At 53.1% G+C, this 21,845-nt stretch overlaps 2 protein-coding genes across 2 annotated transcripts; one reads left to right on the top strand and one right to left on the bottom strand.

Moving 5' to 3' along the window:
- The first annotated feature begins 2,050 nt into the window (after window positions 1-2,050).
- On the top strand, window positions 2,051-10,055 carry LOC34618833. The gene is made up of 7 exons (XM_026337748.1): window positions 2,051-2,164; window positions 4,095-4,157; window positions 4,851-4,945; window positions 5,034-5,078; window positions 5,257-5,383; window positions 5,592-9,590; window positions 9,738-10,055. The coding sequence occupies exons 1-7, from the start codon at window positions 2,051-2,053 to the stop codon at window positions 10,053-10,055; spliced, it is 4,761 nt and encodes a 1,586-aa protein (XP_026193533.1).
- A 5,014-nt stretch (window positions 10,056-15,069) lies between these two features.
- Window positions 15,070-21,406, bottom strand: LOC34618831. The gene is made up of 12 exons (XM_026337747.1): window positions 20,557-21,406; window positions 20,225-20,468; window positions 18,891-20,041; window positions 18,290-18,561; window positions 18,039-18,138; window positions 17,666-17,848; window positions 16,643-16,704; window positions 16,399-16,500; window positions 16,145-16,210; window positions 15,892-15,969; window positions 15,279-15,699; window positions 15,070-15,185 (listed from the first exon to the last, which is right to left on the bottom strand). The coding sequence occupies exons 1-12, from the start codon at window positions 21,404-21,406 to the stop codon at window positions 15,070-15,072; spliced, it is 3,645 nt and encodes a 1,214-aa protein (XP_026193532.1).
- Between the last annotated feature and the right edge of the window lie 439 nt (window positions 21,407-21,845).

The raw sequence follows: 21,845 nt of genomic DNA, 5'->3' as shown, positions 1-21,845 counted from the left end.
CGTTTCAGGAACAATTAAACGCAGTTCCTGCGCATTTGGTTTCTTTGGCAGGGCCAAGTTGGGATAGGGAAGCTATGAAGGTCGGAGCTTTGTCAGCCGGGCCCAAGCCACAGTCCAAGGAGAACAAGAAAGAAATCGGAGGGACTTGAGCTCCTAGGCAGCCACTTAGATCCATCCCACCAACACACCTGCGTCGACTAAGAGAGGTAAAGTCGTGCAATCCCGAGCTGAAAACACATTCAAAAAGCCAAAGAAACTCAGAAGAGAAAAGCAGGGTCCTACCAGCAATGTTCGTGAACTCTTTAATGATCCCCTGCATCATGCCAGAATCCTAGGTGTGCCATGGGCGACCCGAAGAAAGAGGCGCATTTGGCCACAGCTGCAAGCTGTGGAGGCCAATGCCGAGAAGCACTATAAAAAAGCAACTTCTGGTTTCCTCACTATTGCGGATATCAACTACGGGGAGCGTAACACAATTAATGCTCCAAGAACGTGAGTCAGCTTCTTCGTGCGGAGTTCAGCAGAGCAGTAAGAGAAGATGGCTCTGAAGTCGGGTCCCGTCATACAAACGCCTTAAGTCGCTCTTTCCAGCGAGCGCTGCTGAGGACTCGGTAAAGTAAGAAAAGGAATGGGCAAATCTACGGGAAGAGCTCGCGGATGTGCCAAATAATCGCAAACTTCCAACACGGTGGTCACCTGCTGGTGATCTAGCTAATCGTACCGAGGCCGTTTGCAGTCGATCCCGAGATATGTTTCGTGATATTGAAAGCCTACACGGCATGAAGAGGAGACTGAGAGGCAATAGGATGCTTTGTTGAGAACAGGCAAACTACAGAAAAGGACCAGCGCCTCTGGGTACAGCCCCGTACTGGTGACGAAAAAGACTGGAAAGTGGCACAGAGCGCGGCATTTTAGTCGTTGAACAGGTTTGCTGAGGAACCGAAGCTTTCGATGCCTCATATTGGCCAATCACCTGACAAGCCACCCTGTTCAACAGTCTACCTGATTTTCAAGTTCAAACACGCTTTCTTATGTATATACATTTACGCTAATTACATTCCCAAATTGGCGAATCAAAATCGCACTCGCGAAGTGGAGTGTACCTGTATGGCGTTTGGACATATTGGTGGCCGAGGTGAAATGCAACGCTAATTTTCTTGGGCTTTCTATGAGCCCACCTCAGACTGCGAGACTGCTTAAAGGTCGTCTTAGTCTTCAAGGAATATTTCAAGAGCACCTACAGCACCTACAACCAGCGCTTCAGCTGTTGCGGGCAAGCAGTGGTATGCGAAGGCATGCAAATTTTCATTTTCACGAAAAAAGATTCCTGGGCTTCCGCGTTTTTGATTGCAGGAGTTACGCCGGATCTGAAAAAAATCAGAATAGTAGGCCTGGTGCATACCCCTACATCTGCAACGGTATTGCGAACCCACATGAACATCCAGCTTTCACCAAAACTTGTTTAAAGTTGATTGGATTTTTGTATCTTTGGATGATATACTTATCAACGCAATCTACAATGCGGACCGAGGAGGCTGATCCCAACGCAAGAATGCTTGTCTGCCGTCGCGCAATATTATAGGCACTGGCCCTGCCCCATTATGAGCGTCGTTTCTTCGTAACAACCAACAATAGTGGTGGATCCCTGGGTCAAATATTCTCCTAACTGCGTGTGAATTTACCGAAGCTCTAAAGCTTTGCTAGGCATTATCATCGCTGCACCGGAACTGAGCAGCAGTATCCATGTCTGTAGAAGAAATTCTGTGTAGCTTTACGGGAGAAAAAGATGCCGGCACTATTTCTATTGGTGCCTTTTTGTTGTCTAGACAATAATCAAAAGATTTCGCAGGGCTGTGAGAGCCTGACATTTGTTCGCTGGCTTGTTACAGTAAAGTATCGTTAGTTGCGGACGCTCTATCGCGAAGCCCCAGCAATTCATCATTGTTCAGCGCAACCGCTCAAGCCAGTGGAAATTCACAGCTCGTATCGACATTCTCTGCGTTTCATGCCTTTGACACCCATGAATCTGCCAATATTGAGAAACACCAGAATGATAAAAGGCGAAGCACCACCACGTGGACGACGGCCTGCGGTAGATCGAAACAGTGCTGGGACTACGTGGCTTGTGCAAGCCGGATTCGCACCGCATACCGTTTTGCACGCGGTATATACGAGTGTTTGTGTCATGATGAAATTCGTGCTACAGTGAACTAGTTCTTGCGGTACTTCTAGTGCCCTGGGATGCGTTCACGGTAGACGAGGGTTGTGCCCAGCTTTGAGAAGCTGAAGCCGCTCAATTGTCTGGAACCTAGCTTTTTGCAAGAGGTTTCCAGCTCCTGGAGGTGTTTCGACTAAACTGGCTATGGTCGTGTCTGTTGAGCTGCCAGAGGCCCAGAATCAAGAGAGCATCTACATGGTTTGCAATGCCCATCTCACCCCTTACCCCTGTTCTCCAATGGTTCAGGAAGGAGATCAATTGTTCTTAACTTATATCTGGAGGCATCACGAACTCCCGAGGAATATTACTAAGGATAGACAACCGAAACTTGTTAGTGCGTTCCGTCTTCCCTGTATGGCCCGCTTACACCTTGACATTACTATGAGCACTGCCAACCACCCAATAGCAGGTGGACAGACAGAGCGCACCAAACACATTCTGCAATACTTGCGAATCTACTGTCACTAGCACCCCGCTGCATAGTTTGAGTTTGTTCCGGTTTCTAAGTGAGTTTATATCACGACAGTACACTGATGTACCCGCAGCAAAAGATCTGGGCTTGCATTGGCGTCCGGTGTGTAAAGGCACTCTTAGTAGCAAAAGCTTTCGACGGACAGCTGGCTAGTGCACGCAGCTACATTGACAAAGTCCAAGAGAGACAGGCACGGGATTATTGTAAGCCGTGGTCGTGTGCGTGTTTCGAACCTGGGGAGTTGGATCTAGTGGATTTGTAGATTGTTCGCAGTGGACAGTATGCGTGCCTTTCTTCTAGTCTATTTCTCTATGGCGGTTGATGCATGCAGGGGTTTTTCATTTTGTACAGCCTTAGCTTTTATGCCTGCCTGGAGGCTGGCAGTAGGGGGAGAACTCTTACACTGTCCTGCGTGCACCTGATCAAGACGGACAACAGCTACGGAACACGAAGGCAAGTGTTTTGATACGAGGGGAATATGTAGCGGGCTGAGCTAGAACTAAGCACTTTCTACCATATTGGGTTTAGTCAACTAAGCATTTTAAAGAATTGACTAGCTAGCTTGTTGGGTTGTCTATCTGTTGCAGGATACTGCTACCTCGATACGAGGAGCCGCAATCCTGGGTGAGCTTGTGCTAGTTTCAGAGTGTAACTAGCTCCGAATGAAAGGTCCCGCCTTTGGAATGCTTGATAAATGTTCAATTGTCCTTGTAGGTGTGTTGGGTACTTGGTAGGATAGTAAAGAGATGGTGGGTTGTGTTCTAACGGCCCGCTTTTTGAAGGAAAAGCATAGACCAAGCACGCCTTCAGCTCTCTCCTGTATGATTAGGGCTGTATAAGCATACCTTTTGATGCTTGACGATTGTAGTATCATGCTCCACATTGCGTCATTTGGTCACCTAAGGGGCCTCTCAGATTGCCACCTTGGGGGCCATACAAGTGGCAGGAGACCCTGGGGAAACGGCAGTGGCAATGAGAACTTGCTAAAAGAGCCAGTTACTCATGTTTTATATATGCGGATAAAATTGAAGGTTAGGATAAACCCTAAATCTGTATCATCGAATTTGAATCCTATGGTTTCAGTAGTCCCTGTACACTCAAGGGCTCGGCAGGCTGCTAAGGCCCATGCATGATCGGATAATGAGTTCAAATAATTAGAAACATATAGCTTTTGCACAAAGGTTGCATTGCTTGGAATTAATTAGTGGATTCCTGCTGAAGCAAACAAATATGGTCAGCAGAATACGTATCTGCAGCAGCCTTGTTTATTCACCCCTTGCGGCGGTCAGTGGCGGTTATGTTGCAGCAAAGTGAACCACATGGGCCGATCAACATGATACCCTGAGCTTTAATCCCCCCGGTCATATTCTTTGATAATTTAAAGTGAATTATTTTATTTTAAAGGTGATTCCAGGCGGCAGAAGACCCAGAAGTAGCCCTCCATCAGGGCCTCTGCCGACCGGTCTGGTTCTTGTTCGGCTGCATGTTGACTTTTGTCTCGTGTACGCTTTCCTGCTGTGTATTCGGCGTTTTAACGTGCATGTAGCCTTAGTCCCCACGGTTAGCCCTGATTGTCTCCAGGAGATGCAGACAGAGCAGCAGACACTCGTGGCTCTGGGGGCCCTCCCTGAACCGCAGCTCTTGCAAACACTAAAGGGCCTGCGAACTACAAAACAAGGTAGGGGCCTCCCTCTCTTTCATCACTTCATGTGACAATCCGTAAGAGCTCAAGAGCAGCGCGCAGCACTAAATCCCGAACAGACACCACACCCCTGATCAATCTTCTGCCTTCTTCTCCCCCGATGGTTGTCCTGAAAAGCAGGAATAAGCCCACAATTCTGCTCAGCACCTCCACAAAGTACCCACGCTTTGTGGACCCCCAGTGGTGTCACACGCATGCCAGATGGGCCCTGCTACTGCCGACCTATTTGGTAGTTTTGGCAACAAGGAAAATACAATCCCTTTGTCCTCATCTGCTGCGAGGAACAGGGCACACGTATTGCACTGCTATTCCTGCACTAAAAGCACATTTTCTGTTTTTTCAAGTGTATCTTTTTGCTACCGACGATTCCTCAAGGGTTTTTGCTGCTCTCACTGAAGCTGCTGCTGGCCTGTTTTCATCCTGCTCTGTTTAATGCTTTGAGTTGCTCAGGGCTGCAGCAGCTGCTAAGAGATCTGACAGAGGAAAGGGAGACCCTGTGCAGACAGAGAAAAGAGCTTAGGCAAGAAGAGAGAGAGATGCAGGAGCAACTAGAGTATGTGCCGAAATTCAGCTTCAGCAGACCAAACTATAGGGTTTACGGTTGAAAATTGCCTGACAGGTGTGCTGTGATTGTCTAATAGGCATGCGGGCAAGGGCCTTAGTCTCTTCCAGACTGTTTTACTCGAGTGAGCAATGACTAGACACTGAATACGATCCGGCGAACAGAGCGGCACGAAGTATACAATGCCAAGCAAAGACACGCAGAGCCTTTCAGAAGGCCTAGAATATGTGGGAGCCTGATGATCTTAATTATAATTCTTAAATCTTTTCTTAAGTTGGTTTTGCACTGAGGTGTTTCCTCAGCTTGGGAGTCTCTGGCCTCCAAGGTCTTTTACCGCAGCAAAACGGCAAGGGGGAATCCACCACACAGACTTCTGCTCCCTCGGCATCACCGTCTTCACAGTGTCTCGCCGCTGTGCCGCTTGAAGCAGTAACACCACACACATGTATCCTTTCCTTGGCCTTCCCTTGGCCAGTCTTTGACCTTGTGGGGTTCCTTTGAGACAAAGAGAATGAATAGGCACCTGGTTGATATTTGCTAGAATCCCAGTGCAAGGCATACCGCGCCTTTTCTAATCGAGACTCGCTCTTGCATGTGCTATCTCCCGCATTAGAGCATTTGTGCTTTCTCCCTGCAGGCTCCCGAGCAGGCGGGGGGAAGCACTCCCCGCTTGGCTCGTTCCCTCCTACAAGCGGCTCAGGGGCTTAAAGCTCCTGCGAAAGAAGGTCTTCAACTCCTCAGCAAGCCCCTCTCCTGGCTGAGGGAAGGGGGCCTTGCCTCAGAGCCCGCAGAAGCTAAAGAACTTTCAGATAAGACTTCCCACCAAGAAGTGTCACTCCTCCAACAAGCGGCGGAAGTGCACGAGCCGACCGCCATTTTGGGGGACGTTCCCTTTAAAACTGGCAAGGAGGAACCGTACATGTGTAGAGAATTCTCTCATACCCCCGCATGCAGACAGTCTGAGGGGCGCCTATCCTTGGAAGGCCTAGATCTAGAGGCCTTGACACGACGGCCTTCTAAGATTCAGGCGGGGAGCAGGCCTCCTAAGGATTCAGCACCGTCTCTAGAGACTCCCCACGCGGTTTCAGCGGCAGAAGAAGATATCAGGAAAGGCTGCTCCGGCAGTAAGACTCAAAACAGCATCAGTATCAGCAGGAAGCAGCAAGAGTGGAATTGCAGAAGCCGTCTCTTGGCGCTGCAGATTAGTGAGGCCTTGGGCCTAGAGGGGCCCTCCGGGGCATTTGCTGCAGCTGCAGCATCAGCTGCAGCATCTGCTGGAGCTCATGATGCGTTAGATAGTGCTGAAGATGATTCCGAAGACGAGGAAGCAGGAAAAATGTGCAATGGCGTTCAGCGTGATGCTGGTGCCGCCACTCCTGGAGCACCAACACAGCAGACACCAGAAATATCGCCCACACGAGATACTCATGGGGCTCTTCCCGCTTCTGAGGCTGCTGTAATCAAACAGGAAGAGTCTTCCTGCGCTCTCCCTTACTCTCAGCAACAGCAACAGCAAGAACAATCGCAGGAGCGACAGCATTTTGTTCCTGCAGATCCTGTGCATGAAGCAAAAGCTGCTAGTGCAGCAAAACCGGGCCCTTCCGCTGTAACCGCCATAGCACTAGGTGACGTTAGGACTAGCTGCTCTCCTCAAAAAACGCAGCATGTAGACCAATACGGGCCTACTGTGTCGGTCTCATCGCCACATGCAGGGCCCCCTGATGCAGCACAGCACGATCTGCGGCACCCCAAAATAGCAGTCACACCGTTGATATGTGAGCTGGGGGAGTCCCAAACTCTCGAGAAAACGCCAGAGAGGGCTGCCCACTCAGGCGAAATGCCTTGTGTAGATATGGCCGGCAGAAGTAACGACCGCAGCCCTACCTGCAGCAGCACAAGCAGCAGCAACAATAGAAGCAGCAGCACTGGCAGCAGGCGTACTGCAGCAGAGCCCCTTACACTCGAAGCATCAGGATTCAGCAGCAGCAGAATCAGCAGCACCAGCAACAACAGTAGCGATAGCAGCAGGAGCAGCAGCAGCAAACGGTCCGATATTGCGGGGCCGAACAGGCGGCAAGGAGCCCAAGCCAGTGGTAGCAGGGACGGCGGCACGAGCACCAGCAAACGAGAACCTGCTGCTGCGCTCTTGGCAGAGCAGGGTCAGGTAGCAGTGGACACATTCCGTTCGCGAAGGCTCCCTGGAGGGGGGCCCTCTGTTGATGGGGGCTTGAAAGGCCACTGCGGGAAAGAGGGCGTGGCACCAAAGACTCTGTGGGGTGTCCAGACGACCCAACCTCAGGCGAGCCGCAGTACATCCCGAGCACCAGCACCAAAAACATTGGAACCAGCTCAGACTGCTGCTGCGGCGGGGCCCTTTGAAGGGGCCCACGCAGAGAACAGTGAAGCCCCGAGCTTAGATGCTGAGGTAGGCCTTTCAGAGTCGGGGGCCCTCCAAGTCAAGTGGAACGTGCGGGGGGCCCCCACAGGGCTTCTAGAGCTACAGGCGTGTGTACTTGACTGCAGCAGAGGCACTCAGCATCAGGAGCTACTGCATTCCACACGGAGCCCACTTGTGCTTCCTGCGCTCCCCAGCAGCGGAGAGTATCACATCACCCTCCTAGTCCGACAGCAGCAGCAGCAACAGCAGAAGCCCCTATGTGGGCTATCTGTACAGCTGTGCCTCGACGGCGGGAAAATCAAGAGCAAACGAATCCGGGCTCTCGCGGTCCAGAGGCTGTCCATTATGGGGCCTCCCATCACCCCAGTAGGGGCCCTCACCCCCCGGGGGCCCCCCTCTCCTGCTGGAACAAGGGCCTCCACTAACAGTCCTGAGTACGTGTCCAGGGTCTCTCAGCGGGAGGGCCCCGACGCATTGGACGGTGCACTGAGCATCTCGGAGTTGCAGGAGGAGCAGCAGCCATCTCATGCCTCCGACCATCCTGACAAGGGGCCCATGGAGCAGCAGCTCGCTGCCAAGGGGGCGGCCACTGAAAGTTCGCCCTCACTATCGAAGTGTCGAGCATTCTTGTATGACAGTCACACGGCAAAGTCTGCAGCGAAAGCAACAACCCCACCAACCCTGCCGCATCCAGCAGCACAAGCTGGGCAGGCAGCCCACGCTGTCAATGCAGCGCCTGGCTTCCCGTTTAAAGCAGCCGACCCGAGCTGTAGTGCAGCACGTGAGTTTCCCACAACGCCCCAGTCTGTTGCAGGGGCGACATCGGGGAGAGCACCCTCGGCGTCTCCTCATCCAGCAGCAGCAGCAAAAGCTGCAGTTCTGTTAAGAGGCCCAATTACATCCGAGGCTTCCCCAATACTGTCTACGACCATGGGGGCTCACCCTGTTTTTCGGGCAAATCCTTTTCTTCAAGGAATGCCTCAGAGGTCCCTCAGCCTTCAGTCTTTAACGGCTCACTCTATGCCACAGACGAGCACCAAGCGATCTGAAAGTCCAGAAGCGCCAGCCCGCGAGATCGCCTTCCTTCCTCCACCTGCAGCAGTTGCAGCGCAGGGAGACTCCGGGCACATGAGACAGGTCGCCTGGGGGCCCCCCAAGGCTCTCTTCACCCCCAGGCACCTCGCGGGATACGCTTCACAAGGTGCCACTGCATTAAACGCTCCCGGGCAGCGGGAACGCCAGATGAAGAGAGGACCCCTAGGAGGAGTCCCTCCATCGTACAGTCTTGGAAGCCAACTGGGGTACCGCCACGCAGGAGTAGCAACAAGCGCATGCATAGGAACCTCTCAGTGGAGCCCTCCATCTTGGGCGCCTTTAGGGGCTCCGCAAGGGGCTCAAAACGGTCTAGGACGCCTAACAGAAACACCAGCAATAGCAGCAACACCTGCAGGCCCTCCCTCCACAATCACACCGCTTGAGCTGACGAATACAGCTGGGCCCCTTCCACGCGGATTACTGCCTCGTACAACACCAGAGCACACCGGCTATCCTCAGCAGCTAACTTCCCATGGATCTTTGAGCTATGGGGGCGGCTGCGGTGCAAACACTCAACTGTACATGCACCCCAGGAGTGGCATGCATGCAGATCGCGTGGCCTCGCATACCGCAGTACCACGGTCTGGGGGGGACCCTCTAGGAGCGTTTCGAACGGGAGAACAGACGCTTGGTGCTCAACCACTTCCGCGGGCGGCTCCCACACTACCTCACACCCTCGGCCACGGCAGTCGGGGGCGCAGTATAACACCCACATACAAGCCAACCCCGTTCTTCAGAGAAGCCCTCAGCAATAACAACACTCTTAGAGGCCTTCAAGGAGAGCCTCACGAGGGGGTCCACGGGACTACCCCACGAACCTCCGTGAGGCCGCAGCAGACCCAATCAATGACTCCACGGAGAGAAGCTCTCGCACTAGGTGCACCTGAAGGGAGTTTGCGGCCTCTTGGAGGCACGTCCCTCATTTACACATGCGGATACCCAGTGGGCGCCCCGGCGATGAGGAGAAGCGTCAGCCTCTCGAGGTCGCTTGGGCCGTCCTCTGGAATGTCATGGGCGGTTCCTCAGGTGCATGTACACCCCGCAAGAATTGGCGCTCGCAACAGCCTAGTTGGAACGGTCGCTCCCGTGAACCTTTGTGGCCCCCTTGGAGATCCTCCAACTGCCCCTCAACACCAACGGGCAGTGCCGCAGCACCAACTACACCAGTGGCAGCAGCAACAGCAACAGCAGCAACAACAGCAGCAGCAGCTCTTGCTGCTGCATGAGTGGCACAGGCAGCAACTAGATCAGAAGCAAAAGCTGATGCTGCAGCATCAACTGCACCAACAGCTGCAACGGGGCAGCTCACCCAGAGGGGCAACTCTGCGCCTCGTACACGCAGCCCCTACTGGACACGGCCACCACACACCCCTGTGCAACAACGCACCCAAAGGAGGAAGAGAAAAACAAACTATGCAGCCTACTCCAGAGCAGATGAAGACGCAAGAACAGCTGCATCCGCAGCAAAAACCGCAGTCTACTCCACTACGGCATGTTAGGGGCCAAGATCCACCTCCACATGAAGAAAAGCTCACGCAATGGGTCTTCCTCTCTCAAGAAGAAAAGCAGGCCAGAGGCCCAGCTAGAGCCCTTCTAACGACCCCGTAGCTTCTCTCAACCCCACCCCTGATGCTGTGTAGAATAGCCCGTAACGTTTCATTGAAAAAAGGCGCCACCTCTGGACTGTCGGGCAGCCCACTTTTACCCCCACTAGCTCTAAATACAGTTTGATGCATATTGTTAAAGCCGGGCAAACGTGGCCCGAATAGGAGTGCCCTTGGGTTTGCAGCACTGCAAAACCCGCATTGACGAGCATACACACCGAAAGGCCTGCCGAATTTTAGCAGACTATGCCGTGTGTACCAACAACTTCGGAGACGGAAGTGGTAGGTAACGAAGAAACCAACGTTCTCTGAAGACACCAACCAGATAGGCTTAAGGTCTAATAGAGCATCACTGTAGATGCTCTCCAGTTTGTACATTTAGTCACCTCATTCAAACGTTGGACTTCAGACATATGAATGCCCAGGCAGTCTGCGTGTGTCGGCCGGCCAGATGTCATGCTGGAAGAATCGGTAGCAGATATTCTGTTTTCTTTTCCTTTTCAATGTACATCCTCACGATAACGCCCTCCGGACGATCCCAAACCTCCTTAGACTCCTCGATCTCCTCCTCTGTGGCATCTCCACAGGGCCCCTGATGTGGTTCGAAACCTTTGCCGATTCCCAACTCCTCTAGAGTCCACATCCTCGTAGAAATTTGATCTGTGTTTCCAAGGTAGCATGTCTCGGGAATCCGCAAAAGAAAGATATCTTGCTTGGGGAAGGGCTTCTACGTATCGTTGGAACCCGTCAGGAACTGCATGCTTTCACGCCTTGGGGTTAGAAAGCCCCCTTTGGGCTCGACAAGAATTGTTTGTGTTTACGTTTACTTTGATAGAGGCTTCTTGGGATTGTTGCAGGAGCACATGCCAAATGCACTTGTCCCCTGTCTTCGTAACACCGATGGGTCGACGTGCCTGGGCTTCTTGCTCTTTGCTGCTTCCCATTGATGCCTCCCCGGTGGGTCTGTTCATTATGAGCCCGCTGCGAATCGGATGCACGAAATAATCGACCTGGGACATGAAGGTAGCAGAAGGGGGTGGCGGTATTTGTCGTCCTGCTGGCTGTTCCCACCCACGGGCAGGTGCGAAGCGTAGCGCCACGCTTATTTTCTCCTTTGTTTTGTCATCCCCTTGTTGATGTTCCCTCAAGCCAATCAACTCAAGGTCTTTCTCAATCTACGAAGGGGCTGGAGCATAGCAGACCGCCCTGGGGAGGTCTAGGGTCTCCTGCACTTGTATTGGTTTCCCCATAAGGGCAGAGAGAGGAGAGCGAGAGACAGAGGCCCTCCTGGCGTACGATATGACTACTTGTTGCTCCACGATACTGACCGAGGCATTAAAGGAAGAGCGAATAATGCCAGAGTAGAGATCGGTGGGATCTTTTGCGTGATACACATCCAATGCTAGAATACATGATTGTATTTCCCATTCGGCGTACGAAGGAGAAAGGAGGCGATAACTTTTCCCCTGTACTAGCCGACTTCTATAAAGTCCGAATACAGCTGTAGACACTACAAAAATTGCCCCAAAAAGCACTAACAACCCAAGGCTCCGTGACTCGCCCGTGGATAAAGCACTTTCCATGGGCAATTCACTGTTCCAATCTTGTTTGGTCGGTTCCCAGGTCTTGCTCCCCTCAGTAAGACTATGGCATATGTTCCGATGCAATGAAAACGCTGAATCAAGCGAATTTCCGTCATCTGTGATTGACTTTTGGCTGCGCCACATTTCGAACAGCTCAGGCGCTATCACATACAACAGCCTTAATGAATTTGATTCTCTCTGGAAGTCTTTAGAAGCTTGCATGGCCCTGAACACCGGTACTAGCGATGTGAAATCTCTCCAACGGCGCCTGTGGGGCAGCAATTCCATCGATGAGGTGGGGTTTCGAAACACCCCAACGTGCTCATCACTTGTAGCAGCATCGAATAAGTTATGCACGCCCGTGATATTCTCACGCGGAAAAAGGCTTTCAATGAGACTATACTTTAGCGTCCAGAGAGGACGTTCGATCTGCACCAAATAATTTTTCTCCTGGGTGTTTTGGAGACTTTTACCATTGAAACGGATTCGCTTCGCTTGATCAGAATGGGTCTTCAAGCTTATCGCATCAAAATCATTTACACAATCGATTGATGCTACATTAGTGGTGGTGAAGCGATTTAGGGTGTACGGATGAGCACCAATATGCTTGGTGAGAGAGGATGACGGCAATTCTTCAGCAAAAGGAGTTTTATGGGGTTTTAGTTTTATCATCCTTGGAGGAGAATAATCATGCTGACGGCGCCTTATAAGTGCATAAAAGGATCAGGTTTCTCTGTATCTTGGAAAAACATCTTATTGGGCCCATTCCATTCATCATTATCGGAGGTGGAGGCTGGACTTAATCCATCTACTTCCGGTCTGTGCGCCCTCGGAGGAGTTCGAAACCTGCTGTCCTTTGTTGCTGCGAAACTTTTACCCTTAGAAAAAATTTAACTCCATTTAAACGAGGATGAAAGCGTGAGGTCAGAGGCATTCACGAATGAACCGGAGTGCCTGCTGAAGGTGCAGTCTGAGTCATCGTGAGTAGCACCCTTCATGATTATATGGTTCTCTTGTTCCAGGTATTTGAAACGCTGTCCGAGGTATGCAGCACCTGAGAGATACGTTCACTGTAAATACGTAATGAGGACGATCTGGAAAAGTATATAGAGCAGTGTATGTAAGGGACAATCACCATAAGACACTCTCTACGGAACCCGAGAAGCGTCGTAGGGTTCATGTTAAAGCCTCGCTCGAAAAAACAGGAAACTAGTTTAAATGCCAACATGTTGAAACTACTTGAAAGATCTAGTAGCACGAGAGGCGATAAATGGCTAAGTGTTTAGGGTTATTTGCAGATTGCTGTAGAAACTACATCCGCAAGGTAAGTCTGCACCAAAATTTGCGGCCCTTAAGACTCTGTCTGCGATATTTTGGAGCATTTGGGGGGCGACTGACCATCAGGTGGAACCTTTACGTCTCCAAATGACAAGACACATTCGACAATGGGGTCTTGCGAAACAGTATATCGCACCACGTGCGCAAGGAAGTAGGCGAGGAAGGCGGTGAGGATAATGAGTAAGGCATAGCTAAAGCGATTGTTGGTGGAGTTTCTAGATATATTGTTAGTACGGGGGACAATGACGAGCTCGGAATGTGGATGGCTCTCTTCAATTAACGTTTCCGTGTCTATGTCTTCTCCCTCGTGCGATGTCTCTTCTCGGGCTCGTTGCAGTTCCCTTCTTACAATTTTGATAAATCGCTCCTCCACATCAAGACTTGAGTCACTGGTTTCTGCATCTGGAATAGGCAGGGCGACAAAAGGGTGCTCTAATGTGAAGGCAGAGCTCTCTGGCGACGGGTTCGTCGCATTCGCTGATCCCAACGAGTTCGTGCTGCCGGTAGCTGCAATGAAGTGGGGTGTCCCTCCACCCCAAATAGAGAGGAAGATAGTCCCAGAATATAGCTGCTTACAGTAGTTCATGGTATGCTCAAGAAGATTCAGGCGACTGTGTTTCTAACGCGATGAGGCATGCACGCTGAGTGGACGCAGCCATCGACAACGCCGGAGAGAAAACTTGAAGGCTACAAGGAACACAGCGAAAGTTGGGAAAAGACATGAAAGAGTTAATATGCAGAACCTCCATGCAAACACACCAAAACTACTGCATATAGGCTTGAAGTAAGCGTTTTCCTCGGCGATTTCTGCGACGCCACGATTGCCGTAAGTGATGTTGGATGTGTGAGTGTGCTAAGCTGGCAGGCGAAGGGGCATGGGTAAGAAATCAAAAGTAATTCTAAAGCACATAAAAGCCGTAAAGCAATGGATTAGGTGTATAACTACATTTCTGGGCGGGATGCTCATGAACTGCGAGGAAGCGAATGAATATCCATAGTGGTCTCATAGAGATGTGCACTGGTTCTAGAAGATATTGCCCCTCAAGATGTAGACCCCACCGGATCAAGCGGCAGCGCTAGCGAAACTCTTGGTCAAAATAGGCATTGAGCTTGAGTTGCTACGAAGGACATTAGAGGCTAAGGACAGCTAAAGGCAAGAGGAAAGATCGCCTCCAATGGATCCCGTGACCTCGCTGACTTGTCGAATCGCGTAGGAGGGTATTTTCATCCACTGCTTTTTGCGAGCTTCCCTCTGAAGCCCTTAGCAATCCCGGTCGCTCTCAGGTACTGAGATCCATTTGGGACAAACAATAGGAAAGCATACTCCTTGATTGTTCTACAATCGCCACGCACTCGTGTAAATTCGAGCAAATCGTAGAGAAGTCAACTGAGCCTCCTCAACAAAATGCTTTCTAGCAAGCCTTTATCCAATTTTCCAGCGCTTAAATTTGCCTTCTCCATTGTGCACGATTTCCCTAGTCCAATTTATATCCCGTAATCTATAGGTGGCAGTCAACAGCCCCCACAGTGACAGCTGGAGTAATATCAGGATCGCATTTTTCGGGTCATGCTATGCATGGAGTGATTTAGCACCGGTAACTCACGAGAATGTCGCAGTGATTATTCTATAGGAAAACAATTGACGCCCTGCCATGTCTGAACCACCGTCCCCTGCCGCGTGGTTCCAGGTTAATGTACAACTAGAAGCAGTGCGGTTACCGTGTGTTAGACATAGAAATTGCAGGTGCATCTTCTGTATGCACGCCTCCTTACTCCTCTTGGGCTCGCAGTCTTATAATGTTCTTCGGTTCTATGACCTAAAACAGTGTGCCGCGTAAGGACGTGTTCGGAGTCGCTCAGCACTTTCTACCCCCTAAGACGCCTCACGAGGTTTCGTGCATGTACGGCCTAAAGTCTAAGGTTATAGTCTACAGTTTTCGGCTGAAGCGTTTGTTCTTAGCCCTGCTCGGACACTGGCGCGGCGCAAACATAATTGCTACAAGGATGCGAGTCTTGTGTGTGTAAAAAAACAGGCAGAATGGGGTGTAACCAGTCCGCAGATGCTGCAGCCGATCGTGTTCGGGGTCTGCATACACCTCAACGCATATGCCGAGATCCCATGAGGCTGCGGAGGGAAAAAGTTCCAGTAAATCCCTCCCCCGGCCCGATAGGTCTCGACATTCCAATTCGAACTGGTGTGGTCGTTTCTGGCGCTGTTGGTGCTGGTGCTGCTGCTACCGTTGGCGTTGATGCTGCTCTTACATCCGCCATTTGGTTTTTCCTTAGTGACAACCCTTCAAGCGTACGGTCCACGCCTTGTATTTGAGGCTGCTCGAAGAGACACGCTGTTTCCTGTGTACGCGAATGTATGGTCCTGGCTTCCCGGGCGGCATCCTGGGGGGTGTCAGCCTCTAGGGGCCTCTCTTGGGGAGCCACCGGCAGAGATTCCTCTAAAGGGCCTTCAGCAAGCGTCCCTTCTGGGGGAGTCGTTGCCTTAAGACTTGAAGGAGAGTCATTCAAAAGGGAACTTAGAGAAAATCTAAAATCCTCTTGAGAGTGTGGATATGAAGCGGTGAAAAGAGAACAATCCGAGAGACGGCACTCAAGAGAACTGCGGCGAGGCGCCCTTACGGAGCCTCCAAACCCTCCCCTACCTCTGCTGCGTTGAGCGCCATTGACTTCGTTCTCCACCTCATCCACTGGAATTCGCTCAGCATGTAACTGGAACTGCAAGACAGACAACCATCGCCCTTAGCAGCCCTCAAAATCCTGAAATCTCGAGGTGACAAAGATACTCATCAGTTAGGGGATTTTTGTGTCCGTGGTACGACACTACCCACAAACAGGCGAAAGACTTGCAATTCCTGTGCATTCAATTCCTAAACCATCTATGCGGAGACCCCTCCGCGTGTGTCTTACCTTTTGCAGTCTGCTCAGGACTGTTTTTTCATCCGTCTCGGGCATAACACAACGATGGAAGAGTGCTGCTGAGCCTAACTGTACGAACGCCCCAAACATCAAACCGTCGACAAAAAGCCCTAAAACTCATTGAGAAGGAGGTAGATAGGTCGCAAAAAAGTAGTGAACCTGAAAATGAAGAAGATCCGGAAATTACAAAGGGACGCGAAAGGATGTGGCAACATAAATATCAGCGGAAGACCACCAATTCTACCAGCTGGCGCTTCTTTTGTTCCAGAACCTCCAACAACCTCAGTGCCTGATTGGCCCGCAATACCATCTGCACCCTCGCAAAAGCAACACAAGCCTAGATATAAGCCATTCATTCTTAGTCCCTCAGCGAATAACAAAGCACGTAAACGTCTTATCGAGGAAGTTTCGCACTGAATTGCAACAGGGAACTTTTGAACGTCGCACTGCCAGCCTAGAAATCTGAAATTCCCCACTCTCTCCCCTCATAAAACTGACTTGGGACTCTATTTTTCTTAGCTGCTTTCTGTGGGTAGCCAAGGCGGACTGGCTGACGATGCTGAGCTGTCCGGTGGCTTCTGCCGCAGCGATACAGTCGGCCTGCAACAGCGAGATGACAAATTAGCCACAAGCTCTGAAGCCTACATCAACAGCCTTTATTAATAATACCGAATGCCAGATCAGACGCAAAAGATGGTAGAAAACTAAATGGAAAGCCATGTCCCACTCCCCGACTGCGCACCTGCAGCTGCTGCACCGTCCTGGGTGCCACCCGAATTTCTGCTTCTTCCTGACGACCTTCACCTGATTGCGAAAACAGACGAACACGCCGGTGATATTGCATGCATATGAAGTATTCTAGGACAGTACGTTTTGCTTCAGATCTATATCCCTTCCTTCCTCAAAAGTTCACACACACACACACACACACACACACACACACACACACACACACACACACACACACACACACACACACACACACACTCACACTCAGGCGACCTACTTTGGGGAACCACGACATTCTTTTCAGAGGAATCAGCATCTGCCGAGAGCGAGCGGAGCATCTTCTCGGCGGCCGCAAGATCACGCAGTCGCCTGCAGCAAAATTACAGAGGCAGGAAACCGTAAGCCACTCAGTTCGCTGCATCACAGATCCTGGCTTGAGTCTCTCGGTCCCTCTGCCGCAGTCCACGGGGCGCTTGCGCAGTGCCTTCTCCTCAGAATAGGCGTAGAAGGCGAAGCCGTAAGGAATCAGAGAGAGGCAAAAGAACGGGCGAGTAGGAAGCAACGGAGGCAGGAGTCGGGCATGCATGCTCACGCGCAAGTTGCTCCATGAAGGGCACGCCAGTGCAGGCACCATCGCTCGGTTCGGCGCTGAGAGCAGAAGGGAAGGATCGCGCATGGATGCAAGCCGTTTAACGGTGCGCAGACGCAAGGAGAAAAGCCGAGGCAATCCAATAAAGAAGAACAGGGTGATGCCCAGGCAGCTGCGAGCAGCGGCAGCTCTGAGGCCTGTGGCCGCCTTGGAGTCCACACGCGGTGAGCTACACAGAAAGCGGTGGTAAAACATGCGTCCTACTCGCGCACAGGTGTGCGTTGGAATGGCGCGCGTGTGTGCAAAAAGCAAATAGAACAAGGGCATGGGGCTGCCCTGGAAGCAAGGAGGGCAGATCGGCGGTTCTCGGAGGCTCACGCAGAACCGGAGAGGGCTCAAAGGTGTCAGAAAGACGGCAGATAATACACAGGGATGCACACGTTATACCGTCTGGCAAGCTTACACTGAGGAAGGCTGTGAGGGCAGCGCCTTTCGACTCCTGAGCAAGGCGTTCGTTCCGTTGCCTCTCTGTATTCTCTAGACGAGTTCTTTGCGTATCCTCGAAGGCCATTCGGAGCGAACGGCTGCGTTTCTGCAGCTGCTCGAGAGCCAGGCCTGCTGCGACTTCAGCTGCATGATTTGTACGCACATCCGGGAAGGCAGGCAACGACGCCTACAAACAATGCGCCTCCATAGCTCAAGGTCCCAGCCATCCCTCTGCTTCTCCCCACCTGCTAGCCTTCCCGCCTTTCTGCGCGTTTCGAGCAGCAGCATGCCTACAGGAGCAACAGCAACTGCAATTCGACCTCGTGAAACCCACCGATCGCCCCCAGAGCGTCTGCCTTTGCAGGGGAGATCTGGTGGCTGTTCCGCTTCTCTAGGAGGGACAGGCGCCAGGCGTCGAGTGTAGCAGCAAGCACCTGGGTAGGAGGGGTGCATGCACACACGAACACACAAAGCCAGAAAGGGACTTGGTGAGGAAGGTGGAGTGAGACAGCCTGGGAAGCCAAGGCTGCAGCAGTAGGCAGCGCGGCAAAGGCAGAACGCAGGAGGGGGCTTGCTCAGTCTGACCTGGCCAAGGAAGTCTGCCGCTGCCGTTACAGCCTCCCCGGCAGTAGCTATTGTGCTTTCTCTCTCTCCTGCTGCAGTGGGAGCAAAGGACGCTTTCCTCAGGGCAGCAGCAGCTGCTGCTGCTGCTGAACCCGCAGCAGCAGCAGCTCGACTTGCCGGGGTGACTCGTACAATGGCAAGAGCAGACGCAGCAGCGTCTATCTCTACGGGAGGTCCATAAGGGCCGCCTGAGCTCTCGAGTTCGTTAAGTGGGCCTACTAGGGCAGCCACACCTGAGGCGAGAGGATGCGGGAAAGAAGCGAGCCGATTGTCGTAGGGGTTCGCCACAGACGCAAGCGGCGACTAGGGAGGGGGAAGCCGCACACTTAGCAACACATACAGGCATTCGAAGGGGGTGACTGCTGCTGGAGTGAGACGGACGCCAAGCCACTCGCAGGAAGGGCTTCAAGGAGAGGGGCAGACGGGAGGATGCAGAGATAGACAGACAGCTTGGCAGAGCCCGTGAGGAGCAGCCATGGGGGCAGCGAGAAGTCGCCCGAAGTAAAGGGATTATGGCGTATATATAGGCGGATCGGCAAGGAAGGAAAGTGGTTCCTCTCACTTCGTCTTAGGCTTTCCGGAGTATGCTGAGGGGTTGGGGGGGGAGGGACGCCTACTGGTGCCTTGGGGTCCTTGTTCACCGCACAAGTTCGATTTGCAATATCTGCTGCTTGGGGGGTTTTCTCGCTTGGAGAGCTCCCTCCTTCTGCCCATGGTAGCCGCAGCACAATCCTGCCTCCTTTCTTGAGCGCCTCCAGAGTATCTTTGGCCGCTGCTGAAGCAACAGCAAGAAGGGCTTGGCGGGGGGGACCGTGCCGTTCCAAAGGGATCGTCTGGAAGTCTGCAGGAGGGGTTCTCGCCGCGGGGAATGCAGCGTCAAGAAACACCCCAGACACGGATACGCGTCCCTTCGTCTTAAGGTCCTTGTTCCTTGCAGCACTGCTGTCTCTTGAGGGCCCCCGATCTTCCGGCGGGGGAGGCGCAAGCACCGCTGCAAGAGCATCGAAGGTGGGTAGGGCCATTCGCAATCCCGAGGCAGCTCCAGAAGTGGCACCATTCATCATCCCGCGCTGGAAAGGTAGCGAGGAGCTTGAGGTCAGTTCTCTCGAGATGTCGTTCTCTCTGGGGGGTTCCCCAGAAGCGAGCAAGCCGGAGGTGGCTTGAGGCCGTTGTCGGAGCTCCAGCGCCATCTCCGCGGACGCTGCCTGGCGTGAGGCAGTTGTGGGGGGCCCTTCCAGGTGGAGCACTGCTGCGGCAGCGGGGGTATCAGGGGGGTCTCTTAAGGCGCCGAAGTGGGGGGCAGGGGCCCTCAAGGCTTGCCTTTCGGGTTCTCTCCACTGTGGTCTAGGGGGCCCTCCCAGGGGGCCCTGCTCCCGAAAGCAGTATGAGGAGACCCCCTTCTGAGGCACGTCTACAGGGGCTTTCGGGATAGCGCCGGCTGCATCCGTCTGAGGATTGTCATCATCCCTGAGGCTGCGCACGCGCAGTGAAGCGTCATGGAGGGCATCCCCTCCTGTCGGACCCAGTCCTCCAGGCCTCCCCACAGTCAAGCCTCCAGCGTCCATCCTCTGGGTGTGGAAGTTGGCGAGTTGCTGATTGGTGAGAGCGCTCACAGTGTAGGATCTGCCTTCTGCCGCTAGATGCTCGTGGAGCCTCTCGGGCGTGCGAGGGCCAGCTGTCCCCTGGGGCCCCCGCGGGGGCCCCCCAGCGAGCCTGTAATAGAGTTGGTCTTTCAGAGAGGGAAGGGGCCCTGTGTGACCCGTTAGAGAAGAGCCGCATGCGAAAGGGTCATCGCTGCTTCTTCTGCCTGGAAGACGAAGAGGGTAAGGGCCTCCTCGGGAGGCCCCCCCCCCGCCCTGAGGTCCTCTGCTCAGAGCAGGGGGCCCCTCGACGTGCTGCTGAAGATGGCGAGCGGGGTGGTCCTTTGCAGGGAAACCCTGGGGGAAGCTCGCCACACGGGGGGGTACTGCAGGATCTACGACTGGGTGGCCTCCGTGGCTTAGCGTGGGTAGGCGGCTTGCAGGGAGGGAAGCGAGCGCCATCGAGGGATGCCTTTGAACACACACACAGCAGGGCAGCGAAGGCAAGGATAAGAGGGGGTCGCCATCACATCCCACTTCGGGAAAGGCACCCTTGTAGGCTCCGTGAAAAGGCGATAGGGAAGCAGACAAAGATTGATTTTAAAGGGCTGCGAGATCTGCATGCGCACCGAAAAGGATGTGTTGAGCTGTGCGGGGGCCTCAGCGCGACGATGGTCTCTGCATGAGGAGACTCCACGGGAGGCACTTCTCCTCCAATGTCTTCAAAATGAGGAGGCCCCCAGGGGCCCCTGCCTCCAGTCGCACAGTACCTGTTCTGTGGAGCCACCTGGGGAAGGGGTTTTGCTGCTGCTGCCGCCAGCTGGATTGCAGCGGGAGACGCAGACGCAAGGAGGGCCCTCGCCTGCTTCAAGGGTACCAAGACGCAGGCCTCGTCTCCTGTTTCTGCTCCTGAAGCTGCAACTGTGGGAGCTAGAGCGCTTAGAGGTGAAGAGGCTGGCTCGAATGCTTGCCCTGAAGTGGGAGCAGTCGACACAGGCCCCCCTGCGTGTCTGCCAGGAATGCTGAGCGAAAGGGTTCCCCCCCAAGGGTCCTCTGCTGTGACTCCACGGCTATCTTCTCTGCGTGGCCTCCGAGACGAAGGCTTTGAAGAGGCTAGGCCTCTGGGGGCCCCTCGCTTCTTATGTCGCTGCTGTGGCTTCCCGCCGTCACTGTGCTCCTGCAGCTCCTGCTGTTGCGGGTGCTGCTTTTTGCCGATGCGGTGGTGGTTGTGGTGGAGTGGGTCTGCCACAAGCGAAATAATTTCATCCGCAGAGTAGTCAGGGGGACTTTTATCTCTTAGCCTCCTGCTACGTCTCCTGCTGGCTCTAGGGGCCCCTTCATCGTGAGACGATCCCCCATTTTCCATCTGACGCGGGGCCCCAGGGGCGGATGGCCCCCAGAAAAGGTTTTTCTGTGGGATGGAAGAAGCCGCATCCGTGGTTAGAGCGGAGGGAGGGGCCCCCTTTTGCTTATCCTTGCGCTTTGCTTTGGGGATCATTCTGCACACTCCGGTACCACACACCCTAAGTCGCTGAGAAGCGAACCTGTGAAGGGTGGTGGCCGTTATGTTTGTATTTCGCAGGCAGATTGGCGTGTATGGTCCAATGAGAGCAAGGAATTAGCGGCAGCAAGCAGAGAAAGAGAAAGAGGGGCCCCCCAGACAGGCCATACCCTCTCTTTTGAAGGGGGGGAGCGCGTGCCGATCTGTCCGGGGTTTTGCAGGGGATGAGAAAGAATGAAAGACCAAAGATAATGAGTTCTTGCTGGAAGAATCAGGCATATATCAAGCCTCTCTTGAGTATACTGTGTAGGGCTTTGAGTTCCGGAGGAGGGTGGTGCGGGGTCTCCGGGTCGGTGGTTTGGGGCTGTTGGCCACAAACCACCCCAAATATAAGTATTTCGTCGTTAATGCCATTTGCTTGCTTTTCTTTAGTGTA

Source organism: Cyclospora cayetanensis, unplaced genomic scaffold (assembly GCF_002999335.1).
Source record: "Cyclospora cayetanensis isolate NF1_C8 unplaced genomic scaffold, CcayRef3 CcayRef3_contig_2, whole genome shotgun sequence".
Classification (NCBI taxonomy): Eukaryota; Apicomplexa; class Conoidasida; order Eucoccidiorida; family Eimeriidae; genus Cyclospora; species Cyclospora cayetanensis.
Note: the sequence above shows the minus strand (reverse complement) of the source record. Positions and strands in the feature narration are given on the sequence as shown.